The sequence below is a fragment of the Psittacula echo genome (assembly GCF_963264785.1).
Source record: "Psittacula echo genome assembly, chromosome: 1".
Taxonomy (NCBI): domain Eukaryota; kingdom Metazoa; phylum Chordata; class Aves; order Psittaciformes; family Psittacidae; genus Psittacula; species Psittacula echo.
The window spans coordinates 116,641,187-116,654,289 of record NC_137735.1 but is presented as its reverse complement, the minus strand read 5'-3'; the positions used below and the strand labels follow the sequence as shown (position 1 = coordinate 116,654,289).

The window sequence follows — 13,103 nt, the reverse complement described above, 5'->3', positions numbered from 1 at the left end:
ATGTCAGGAACAATTGTCAAGGAAATAACAGCCCTTCTCTCTTGTTCAGAGCAGGATTTCAGATTTTGGCTCCCCCAGGGACACAAGCATCGTTTCTATTTCTGCATCTCTGGAACAGAAAAAATTTATCTATTTTTTTTTGTTTTGCCTTTTGGTTTTGTTTCAGTCTTGCTTAGGTTAGGCATGGCTGCATAAAAATCCCAAACCAAGTAAAACAAATCTTTTATGGTCTGTCTGATCTTCCAGCCTTTTCATTTCTGATGTTAAAACATTTGTATTTCTGATTTGCTATGTACAAATGCCAGTATGACTGAAATTTCAATTCTGGACCAAAATCTGGCAGCTATTAGACTACAAAACTATGAGGGAAAACATTGTTATTTATGCATGAGACATGAAAATTAATTGTTTAAGCAAAAGATTTTTTCAGATGTTTAGGTTTTGTGTTTTGATTGTCCCACTAATGCTAGCATAAATCTTCTACAAATACCGTAAGTAATGCAAATGTTTGCTAATAGCTTATTTGATTTTGATCTGGCTTCAGTCGCTTTGGCAAAATTCTACTCCTGAGTGAGTAAAAGAGTAATTGGGTCCGCAGCTGTGAGTCACCTCATTACTTGCAGTGCTGCCTTGAGATCTGTTATGACTGCAGCTGGTCAGCATGCTGTGTCACCTGGTACGAGCCGTGTCATAGGGCAGCCACGAGCCATGCCAGTGAGCACATCACACGGGATGTTAGGTCGGTGCTGACTCAGAGGGGAAAGGACTACTCATCAAACCCATGGTAGTGTAAAACGCTCTGTGAATTATGGCCTGTTTAAGAAATGACTTCACCTATGTTCCCATTTTCATCTTTTTTCTCACAGGGTGATGTGACATTTCCTTAACCTGAATTTGTAGGAATGAAATCAAGAAGGGGATGAATTTGCCTTGCAGATATCTAAGACATTCGTATTTTTTTTTAACTAAGATTTTGAAAATGTGTGTGTGTGTGTGTGTATGTATACACATGCAAACATAATTTCACATTTGTTTTACAAATGTGAGATTTTAAAAATCCTGTGACTGTGACCTTCTAAAATGACTTCCCTTTTGGTCAGCTAAAATTGCTTTTGGACTGATCTGTCAAACCATCCATGAGATTCCAGATGACTTGGCACTTGATAGGGCTGGTTGTGATGCTAAGCCTCCCACTAGTGTGGAAACAGAGAGAAGCAGATGATGCCACCTGAAGCTCTCCTTCCTGACACCTATGGAAAGCGCTGCCTTTTGACTCAGGCGGATGAATCCCACTTGGCAAGCCAGGTGTAGTGACTGACTGTAGCTGAGCTGTGTATTTCAGCACCAGTACCTGGTTTTCCCTGTGGATTTTCAAATGTCAGAAAGTCTTCTAAAGTTCATAAGCCTTTAAGGCACTGACACAAGTAAAAGAGGGGAAAAAGAAACCAGGAGGGGTCTAAGTCCATGTTGCTTATGGCATCTTGTGAAGGCTGTTACACCTGTGCAAAACGTCTGTAAAGAGACACTCAACTAACCCACTGCATTTTATTTACTTGCTTTGCATGGGTGTAAATGATCAAATAAAATGCCAAGCAGTGTAGGATTCAGCATAATGATAGTACTGTTTTAGCTTGCTCTGCATGGCTTGTTCTATTAATATATGTTTGTGGTCAGGAAGGAACGCAGTCTCACTTTGCTAAAATCTGAAGCTCGGTAAAGTGTAATATGTGCAGTATTAATTTTGGTTTGACACCTGCCAGGCAAAGATCCTTACAGGCATTCTTCTCAACCGAGCTCCATCTGTTGCACAGATCTTCGGTTCTGATATTTCTAACTACTCGAGCCAAAGAAAAATGAAGAGCCAACTTGAAGAAAAAAAGTATCTGGGAGGAATGAACAGTTTTATCAAGGCTAAATATAATGGCTCGTTGTCATACTTGGTTTAAGTTCTGTAAGAGGAACATGTACAATTAGTTATCTTACAGGAAAAAAGAATCCTTCATACTGGCAGTATGATTTTTGTTGTTGGGTGAAAGGAACATCGATAGCTATAGTCCAAGTACATGATTTTATTGTTGAATTGCTGCAGCCTTTAGACAGATTTCTCGTTAGGGAAGTTGCTAGTAAAAAATTGACTCACTTATTGTACTGGGCAGATAAAAAGCCCAAGGACTCTGCTGTGATTATTGCGTGCAAAGGAGGAGCAGGATTAGCGCTTGCCTCAGGTCTTTGAAAGACAGCTCAGGCTATTTGAAATAAACATTCAAGTAGGGTCTGTCAAAGAAGTTAACTTCCAATCCCCTGACAAAAGTTGCCTGATGAGTTTGTCATCTAGCTGACAAATCAGTCATTAATTGCTCCAGTTGTCTTTGTTTTGCACTTAGAGTGGGTGAATTATTCCGTCAGAGCTGCCCAGCCCACATGGGTAAACATTTGCCTCCTGTGAAACCATGTGAAAACTCATGTGAAACCATACTGCAAATATGAATGTAGTTTATGATCATTGTGACTTCATACACCCATCCTCTCTTAATTATTATTTGTGATAACATGGAGGAGAAACCTGACTGAGGGAATTGATGGCTCTGTGCGCTTCAGACCAACAATTAATAGTTGAAAGTGCTGTATTATAAAACTCCATTGAATTCACTAAGAACTGCAGAGCATTCAAAGGTATGTAGAAGTCCACTGGCATACTTCAGAATATGATTTTTTTGGCATTATTTCTAGAGTTAACTCTTGGTGTGACTGCCAGCATACAAACCAGAGGCTGTCATCTCTGCTCTCTCCGGCTGTCAGGTAGCTTTGTGCTGTCTCACAAGTAGTTGCTCTGGCTTCCAAAAAATAGTCATGCATCTTCTTTCCATATAACTTTTCAAATCACGTTCATTTGGGAAAAAATCTTTGGCCAGGGTCTGAATGCTCGGTATCTGTATTCAAGCAGTTCTTCCAGATAATTCCTAGCAGCTCAGGTGTTCCTCAGAACCTCTCAGCTGAGTAGATATTTCTTTCTTCCTTAGTGTAATGCTGCATTCTGAACCTGTTCCTGCATTGATATCAAACATATTAATGTGATGATGCCACTGTTACCTGTGGCTTCAGTGCCAATGCATATAGCTTATTTATGTATGACAATATAGAAATCAATAGGAAATATCAAGCAAATTTTACTTCCACTTCAGTGCTACAGCAGCATCAAATGCTGCTAGAAATAAAAAATATAAAAACACAGTATAGTTAAGTCCAATCCTGTCTGCAATGCAGGGTAGTCCTGCTTCAAAAGAGAGCAGATATTATAGTATGTTGTGTTTGTGTTTTCTCTGCATAGATATTCTTTTCCTTGCATGCATCCATAGTCACCATTTTATTTAAGAAATTAACTATTTGATTTCATGTATGCAACTGCAGAGAAACACTAGGGAAGCAGAGTAAAATCCACACTATTAACTGCTGGAACTTCCTCCCTGTTCTTCACAAATAAAAACCAAATGAAAAAGTGAAACCCCAGTTTCTTTCAACTCCTTAAACCTGGGGATTGCTCCCTATGGCTTGAAAAGGGTGAAAATTTATGATAGCATGAATTTATTTAGTGACTTCTCTGTCAATCTGTTTAATATAGAGTGATATTGAAGGCCATCAGTATAGCAGAGATCTGTGGAGGTACAAAACCTGTAAGACAGATTAAGAGAAAGTTCAGGAAAACTGAGTAGCTACTGGAACTGCATAGTGGGAATGCGGTTGAAAACTTTTGTCATCAAATCCGAATGTTTTGTTTCAGATTTAGCAGTCTGCTGCCACATCCGCAGCTACTAGGCAGTCATTAGCAAGTGATTAGGAATATACAAATTAGCTGCTGGTACTGAGCCAAAACAGAAACATCTGTGTTTTTAAATTGCCTGTAGGTTTACAAAATCTTGTATGTTGTCTTTTTTTCCTACTCTAATACCCAGAATGTATTTAATGTCACAAAGCATGATGCTTGAGAGCTCACACAGGAGACGAAATTGTCAACAAATGAAGATACATGCACTTTTTAATAACACCAGTAGTTCAGACTCTCAGCAAGCTTTTGACAGGAAGGAGCTGAATATGGTACCATGGGTGGATTCTGCTTCACTTGAGTGAGACCGTTCAAAGTTGCCATGGATTTGATTATCATGGATCATGACCACAAGTTATTCTGCATGTTGTCTGTCATAGTATTGGATACCAAATTATTTAAAATAAGACAAAGAACTTCCTATCTTTTAATACAAGTCATAAAAACCAGCATGTTGTGGAAGAATGCAGCCAGTCTTAAAAATTAATTTTGTATTTGCTTTTATTTTGATTAGCGCCTTTCATAATTAAATTACGAGACATGGAAATAGAAGTTATCATGACAGAAATACACTTATGACTAAGTATGTTACGATCAGTAATTGACAGAGGTTGATATTATTCTGGATATTAATGTCTTTGTATTCATCAGAAGTTAACAACCTACAGAAACTTCACAATCCTGCAATCGTGAAGCAGAAGTGCAGCATATACTCAGATAAACATAAAATTCTCTGTCAAATTTGTTTTACTGTAATGTAGTCAGTCAAAAAAAAAGTGCCACTTTCTAAACATTTGTTTTAGGTGTTTTTCTTTTAATGAACTTGCAGTACAGATTCCATGCTGTAGTTTAGTCTGGGTATTTAACTGACCAAGATTTGATTTTGATTGCATTAGAGAAGATAGTATGTATTCTTGGGAAGGTAACTGGGCCTGTTGTTCCTACAAAGGTGCAGGTTTTCCATCACCAGGATTTCCCCGTGCTGAGTCAGATTTGTGGGAGGAAGAAGTGGGAGTCCTAAACAGAGAACAATGCATGCTTGGCAGTCATCATTAAGTGGTGTCCTCTGATAGCCTCAAATGGGATGAAGGAGGTGGGCATCTCTGGTAATGAGCAGAAGTCTACAGAGGAGGCAGTCTGCAAATAAGTGGAAGAGCTTGTACAGTCTTCCATCTCACAGCGATTTATGTGACTCATGAGAGGGATAGAGAGGCAGAAAGACGCAGAGGATTAACAATGCACATGCTAAAAGCAAGAGAAGGCTTCTCCAAGTTATTTTAACATCTTCTTCAAGTTATTTTAATGTTCTTTTAGGTTATTTAATCTGAGTGTATTAAGTTTATACATGGGAAGATATTTATAATGGAGTCAATTGTCTGTCTTTAAATAGTACAGGATTTACAGTTCAATTCTTCTTGCTCCTTGGCCAAACACTTTTTGAAACCCATTAAGACCAGGTGAAACCCACTAAGACCAGATCACTAGGACCCGGTAGTTTTGAATAGACTTTGGATGGGCTGTGAGATCCATGTTGTTTGCAGGTATATAGAAAAGATATGTATATGGTGATACATAGAAGAGAAATACTCTTCCACATTCTGTGGAGCACGATTATTTGGAGCTGTTGCAAAATGCTAATGTTCCCTTCCCAGCCTTTGAATCTGTCTGATGTTTAATTAGCAGCAACAACAACAACAAGAAAAAAACCCAACACCCAAATTATATAGCAAGGATTAGTTTCTGGATAGTCTGTTCTGCTGTTTTCACTGGTCAGGCATTTGAGCTTGATTCTTGTGTTTAAGGAGGTCCTGAATCAGACTGTTCTAAAGTTCACAGCAACGAAATAAACTTCGTGATCATTTTAAACTTGCACAGAAGGGAGTAAGTGCTTCATTCTCCATGCAGGCCTGCCAAATGCCATATATTCAGCATGATACTTTCCCATCTGGCATACTAGTCCTTAATTGCTGCAGGTTGGCTTAGAACTCATGAATTTGGATGTGCTGTAGGAAGAAGGCAGGCCTTTGCCTGCAGTTCCGCCTGTTAGGACTGGGTTGGGAGAGAACAGCTGAACAAGAAGGCAGAAGAGCAGCTGTACAAATGGGGGCCCACTGTCACCTCCCACCCCGTTTCCTAACAAATCAAGCCAAGCCATCCCCTGCAGTTACCCAGCACCTCTGTTTATTGCAGTCTCCTCTCAAGAACATCCACCATGATCTTGTCTTTGACTTGAGTGATCTACGGCACCCACTGGGATACCTCAAAATCCTTACTCTCTGCTTTCCCTTTCATCCAGCATCTCTGGCAGCTAAAGGGGGGCTGCAGCTCTCGAAGTCTCTGATCTCTCCATTAGTGGGAGCATTACATACCTTCCAGTTCAGGTTCTGCAACCCCACCTCACAGCTCTTGAAAGCCTGTCCCAACCTGATCCACCAAATGTTCTGCTTCATGACCCACTTTTACTGTTGTGTTCAGGCCAGGGGGATTTCACTTTAAAGTAAATATACCTGGCTATGTGCAAGTTATTTCCTATTGTGACATTCAGTCATTAAATAATTTACTGAGTGTAACACAGCTGCCAAAACACACAGCTCACAGCCTTGGCAACCATGACCATGCCTTTTCAGTGCCCACTGCTGGGTCTGTGGCTCAGGCTAGTTGAAGTCAAGTACACTTCACTCCAAGGGGACTGGAGTGAGGCAGAGCCTCGAACTAGGTTCTTTATTATATATATGTTTTCCTTTAGCTGAAGTGCCCCAAATGTTACTGGCTGCTGGCACGTTAGCCACAATGGCTCTGTAGGGCTTCAAAGTTCCTTTTAGCATAATTTCTTATAGTAACCAAGGCTGTGTGCTCCTCTGCTGTGGGCCATTGCGTGTATGCATGTACACCTAGTAGCTTCTGAACCTGCTGGCCAACCTCAAGAACTCTGCCTTCTTGCTGTTGTGGAGAGGAGCAATTTCATGACTGTCTTGAGAATCAGTAAGCAGCTGGAGAAGTCCTGAAGCATAAGTCAACTGTAGGGCTCACACCTGGGGGAAACAAGGCTGCTTTGGTTTGCTGCTTCTGGAAGTACTTGATCTAACTTTAGCACTTCTCAGGGAAGAACTGTGCTCCAGATGCCAGGAAAGGCAATTAAAGAGGACTCTGAAATAATTGCTTTGAACTCTTCAGAAATTATGAGCAGCATCTTCTAAGAAGGTCAAGTGAACAATAGTGACTTCAGCCCAGATCACTGAAGGATCACTCTTTACACCTACTAGTAGGAGATGCTGAGGCCAGATGTATGCCTAAGCAGTTACTCCTTTTTGCAGTCTAATTCCAGTTATGCGGGGTCTGAAGCCCAGAATCACCTACCTGTTTCTGATGTGATTATATAAAAATCGAACATTTGCCTAGCACTGTTTCTGTCAAGGGTTCTTTCATGCAATTTTGCTCTGTGTCAGCATACCCCTTTATTCCCAGGAGAGTTTTCTTGCCACCAGGCCCCATTCTAGAGGCTGGGAAGCATTCTTGACCCTTTCCAGTTGCTTTTTGTGTTGCATTGTGTAAAAGTGTATTGATAAGGCTCCCTGATCTCCAAGAGATGCTTTTGGTCATGCACAAAGAAGTCATACTTACATGGAGAGGGGTCCTTTAGACAAAACCATAAGTCACTTGGGATTGCCAGCAGTTCTGAGGAATCAGCTGGGTACTTTACAAATCATCCAAAAATGCCTCAGCACTTTTTGCTGCTGTGTCCTGTGTTGGAGCCAAGCTTGCTTGCTCCCCACTGCGTTCCAGCAGCACAGAGTGGGAGGTCAGTGCCTCGATGCTGATAAAGATTTCCCCATGGTGCAAGTCAGCCTAAGAGATGGTCTCTGTTTTTTTTCATCACCTAGAGGTGGTAATGAGAAAGCAAAAGCAGAAAGAAGTCTTTAAGTGATTCAAAGTCCATTTTCACTGGACTTTATCTTGCATCCTCCCTCTTGTGCCAAGAGGGGCAGAGCTGGGGTGAGTTTATTTTCCATCCCCCTCATTGTTGCAATATCTTCTTGGAGTCTCCTACTTAAAGCTGGAGAGGTCCTAAAGAAAAAGAAATTCTAAAGTGGTGACCAGCTGCCTTTGCCCCATATATAGCTCTGGTATCCAAGTTACTCTGTTTTGTCTGTGGTACCATCTATTTATATCCAGTTCTGTTTCCTGTCCACACTCACCAGCACCATCGTATCTCCCAGTCTGTGTAGCAGTCTGGAAGCACAGATGTACACACAGGCCATCTCCTGTGTTTTGACTGGGACAGCTAGGATAAAGGCTTAGGTGAATGAGCTTCCTTGACCAGCGAGAGCAGGAGATGGGGAGAAGAACGTTTCCTCGTGCTGCAACTTTGAACAGAAGGAGCTGTGTGTCTTTCTCTGGGTCAGTTTCAGCTCCAAAGCCAGGGTGGAGAGTGTTCTACTTCTCTCCAGCCAGGAGAAAGGGGATTTTAAGGGTCGTAAGTGCCATGTCAGCAATCTGGCTAGCAGACCCAGAAGAGCAGCTCTGCACCAGGCTGGCTCACTCTCCAGCACAAAGCGGTTGGTTCCCCATTCCTCAGGGACTTAGTGGCTTCAGTGTGAGTGGTGAGGCTTCAGGCTCTCTGTCTCTGCAGTGTGCAACCCTGGCACTTTGTGGCATAGACCATGGTCACAGCTGGCCATGGTGTTTCACTTGGTGTGCTCACTGGAGGTGAAGGCACTGAAATTGCCATCTCCTTAGAAGGCCACAACACCCTCCGGTGGTGCCCCAAGCCCCGCTTCTTCTTGTTTCTAACAATGTAGTCCTTGTTTTGCTAATCTGAAGCATATACCTAACATAAGCATGTACACCTCCACATCAGATCCACCTCAAGCAAAAAGAGCTTCATATTTCTTTTGCAAAACCTGAGGTCTCAGTATCCTAAACTTACCTTTCAAATACAACTGCAGGATCTGCATAATTGAAACTTCTGCTCTAATCTCATTACCTCCCTCAGGCAGTTCCTGACAAATGGAGATTATAAGAGAAGGTCTGTAGTAAACATAACTAAAAAGGCATCTTTAATGTTTTTGCAATGTGTTCAAAGCAGCTTGGGTGCTGAGCACAGAAAACTCATTTCCCTTTTACCTGAAATGCCATTATGTTTATTAAATTAAGAGTGGCATTGATCCAAGAACATATCCAAATATTTTTGTGATTTTGCATTTGTCATAACTGAAGTATCTCACTAAATATTTCTCTGTAGCTGTAAATAATATTGTCCATCACATGATACTTGTCTCAGATTTTCCTCAGTGACTTTGTATCAGATCTGAAAAAGAGCTATCACAGAAAATAAAATGGGACTAAAATAACAGTCCTTTGTATTAAATTAAACATTTGGCTTCTGTCCCAGAATTTTCCATGTCCATATTAGAATCAGATGGTAGCATAAGATGAAAAGATTTCCTGGATGGGTTTTATTCTTATTCTTATTAAAGGGCTGATAACAGGCTGAAGGCAAGATACTTGTTGCAGCAAAAAATCTGCCTAATATCAAAGGCTCGATGGACAAGCTGACATGTATTATAGTTAGGCCTCCCTGCTTGATCATATTTCAGTATCATAAAATCATTCTGCTAGTGATCATGAAGTACAAAGATTCTAGCGTGAGAGCAAAAAGCCCAGGCTGTCAGGTAGCACTCCTTTGTGCACACTGCCTTATGGTTAGTAGCTGACCGTAAGCCAAGTCAATGGTTTAATATCAAAAAACAGTGCTGGCGACAGCACAGTGTAGCTATATTTAAAATTTTAGTCATTCTCAAATATTTGCATTCATGAAAGGCAGTCCCTTGTCCTGACTTACCTGTGGAGCTGGTAACACGTGTGATGTGACAGCACAGGGCCGCCCCACTGGTACAGCTCAGCCTTCTTCAGGAGCATCCTCTGCTCTGTCCCGCAACCAGCCACTTGCCCCGGGTTTCTTCGGCAATCTGGAGACAGAAAGATCAAAGGGACCTAAATACTCTTCAGAAAGCAATTTTCCCTTTACTCAAAGCAGCTTTGTATAGTACTTACGTATGATTGGGCTTAAATTGTCCGAACATTTGCAGGCTGTGGATATTCTATGCAAAACCAATTACTTTCGATAAAATGAAGGAGTGGTGCTTTCTAGTGTTGCTGTTCTGCTGTAGTGGAGGCTGAGAGTATGATATTGGAGCTATAAATTAGATTTTGCAAAGCGGCTCTTCTGTAGGGTGTCTGCTGCTTCTGATTGACAGGCTATAATCAGCTTTTTCTTGGGGATATTTTTGATGTTTTGATGCAATATCTTCAGCAACAAAAGTAGAGCAGCAATTGCAGACTGTGCTGACCCTTCATTTCAGCTTGTAATTGCAAAGGGTATTGAAGAGCAAATGTACTTTATAGATATCTTATGCTGCTTTTCTAAATACACCTTTTTTAAAGCAACTGATATGTGGAATTGTTTCACCATCACTGAGTGTTTACAGCATCAACTTCAACAACCGAGCTTATACCCAGTGCTCCTTTTATAGTCAATTGAGGGACATGTGCATGTTTAGAGGAGTAATTCATATGCTTATTTTAGACATCTTTCTGGTGAGATGGATTGTGTTCTAGAAGTGCTTATTTCTCTTCTTGGTGATAATTAATCCTAGTGTAATTAGACTACTTGTAGTTAGGTGAGATGGATCCCATACAGCATGTTTCTGAATAGTAGTGTGTTCTCACTCTGCTATTAATACTGTTTGTATTAATACTTTTTTTTAATATAATGATCAGATTGCCACAGGGAATGCACAAAGAGATCACTTGTGTTTGTAAGAAATACTCGGTGCAGTCCCCAGGAGGTTTTTGTCACTGTTAATTACAGCTACTTTAATGCTTCCTGTGAAAGCTGTTTTGGTAGTTGTATTGATCCTGTCCTCCATGACTCAGATACTAGCTTGATGCTGAACATCTTCTCAGATAAACTGTTGGGGCATGTTGGGTGCTCGGATGATACTAAGGGACATAGGGCAGAAATCTCTGAGAGAACATGGGACTGTCCTGAAAACAGCCTCAAGAAGGCCAGATGAATGGAGCTGTAGCACAAAAATGCCTGCTTTCAGGAATGTTGCTGTAAATGGAATGAAACATAATTTGTACTGGGAACAATGCTAATGCCCTGTTCATTTGGGTTCACCTGAATCATGCTTATGGGTTTATTCAGGTAAAAGAAAAGACCTGAAGCTGGTCTCCTCAAGATGAGTTTGCCGTATGTAACAGGTCACAAACGGTAAGTAGCATTTTAGGAGACTGAGGAATTTCCTGGGGGCAGCCCTCAGCAAAACAAAACAGAAAAAATAAATAGAGTAATACCTAGTAACTAAGGAATCAAAAGTTATTTTCAAAGTGTATAAACAGAGACCCAGAATAGAAGTAATATGGTATTACTGGTCCCACATTTGTAATTTGCCACTATATCATATTGGTGCAAGCAGATTAATTTTCAGATGGCAATGGCTGCTGGAGACGTGTTCCTTGAAAATCTTTTTTGTTCACTACCCTGAAATCTGTAATTATTTTTGGAAGTCTTGGCTTTGGAGTAAAATTCTGATACGTGAATGTCAGAATAGGCTCCTTAGTATGGTCCACTGAGCATTAGCTTTCCTGTAATTAATCTTCTAGTTGACTATGTAATTAATTTTTCTAGGTGAGTATGTAATCCATTTCTTTAATTAGTTCTTTCACCTCAGCTTTGCTTATTCCCTCCTTTATCAAGGTCTTACGTTAATATTTGCAGCATCACCTAGTGACATGTGTGTGCATTTTCTTTTCTTTACAGATATCACTGAAATTGCACCATTTATTTTGAAGACTTCACCAACAGATCAGCAGCTGAACAAGCTTGCGAGGAGACTGGGACCTGAATGGGAGCATATAGTTCTGTGTTTGGGTTTGTCCCATACTGACATCTATCGATGTAAAGTCAATCACCCCCACAACCTGCAGTCACAGATTGTAGCTGCATTTGTCCTGTGGAGACAGCGCTTGGGGAAAAAAGCAACAATCCAAAGTCTGCAAGCCAGTCTGATGGCAGAAGAGGTGGATCCTTCTGTGATACAGTATATGCTGGAGTGAAGCCTTGCTATTGATCGGGAGCTTTCAAGTACTTTGTTAAATTAAATAAAGAGGGTTCATGGAAATGCATGTTGAAGATCTGATGCCTTAAACTGGAAAAAAAGGGGTTGGGAACTATGGTTTTATTAAGCTTAAACATTCCAGTTTCCTGTGGCATCTTGTGACTTGTAATTCTTTTCATGCCAGATTAATTTTTAGCAAGCATTAAAAAAATTGATCACTCTTTCCTATTCACTTTTATACTTTTCCAGTGGGGATATAGGGTGACACTTAAATTGCTTGTAAGCAGGCGCCCCTGCAGTGAGCTCAGCAAGGTTTCTGGTTTCATTGAAGGGGCAGCACTTGGTTTAACTTATTTGCTGGAGGAGTCCTTTTTGCTGCTATTCTGTGCTAGTTCCCTGATACCCCAGCAAGAAATGACAATAATCACTGTTACTAATTTAACAATTTTACAACAGTTATTGTAGGTGGCTAATTTCACATTTATAAAAGCTTTGGCACATGGAGTTTCTTTCTAGGGTAAATGACTGCTACCTTAGTCTGCCTTTGAGACTGGTGTGGCCGAGAGGGTTTCTCCTGTTATTATTTAATGGGTGTATCTGCAAGGAGATTGGCACTGTGTGTGTATTCCATCTCTTAGCATAGCACAGGTGGGGAGTTCTCAGGGAAGACACACAATAGAAGAGTGACCAGAAGATAGGCAGAAACAGGGAAACAGAGTGAAAAGAGGCCTGAAAAATGAGACAACTTTTGAGTTGTCCATGTTTGTCTCCACTGGGAGACAGCCTGGGGCCTGCTGAGTCTTGCACTATGCTCTGGATCCAGGCAGTCTTGTTTCACAGAAGTTTTACTTTTAGGTCAAGTATCCAGAGTCATCTTCCTCTGGCCACCACATGCCCAACAGGGTAGGGAAGCTTGCAGGTCCTTTCTGGTCAAGATGAGCTCCTCACTGCTCTCCCTCCAGCTTGTGCCATCCACCAGGCTCATTTGATTTCTACCAGCTTTTCTGAATCTAACAGGAGACAGAACTGTGTCTCCTGTCCCCAGTTCTTTGCCAGATGTAATTGTACCACCTGTGAGAATTAGATTTTACCCAGAAGAACAGTAAAGCCTGGGCTTTTCTCTTCCACTTCTGTCAGAGAGATTTTCTTCCTACTGAAAG

General features: G+C 41.0%; 1 protein-coding gene across 2 annotated transcripts in view; it reads left to right on the top strand.

The window, feature by feature from the left end:
* CRADD (CARD and death domain containing adaptor protein) overlaps nucleotides 1-11,941 on the top strand; it is a gene marked incomplete at both ends in the record, with an annotated part of 78,974 nt that extends 67,033 nt beyond the window's left edge. Inside the window, one exon of one of the 2 annotated variants that reach the window (XM_080626109.1) lies at nucleotides 11,646-11,941. In XM_080626109.1, coding sequence (XP_080482235.1) covers nucleotides 11,646-11,941 — 296 coding nt within the window. Of the gene's footprint in view, nucleotides 1-11,556 lie in introns of both variants that reach the window. The other variant, XM_080626108.1, reaches the window with a different exon arrangement.
* Between the last annotated feature and the right edge of the window lie 1,162 nt (nucleotides 11,942-13,103).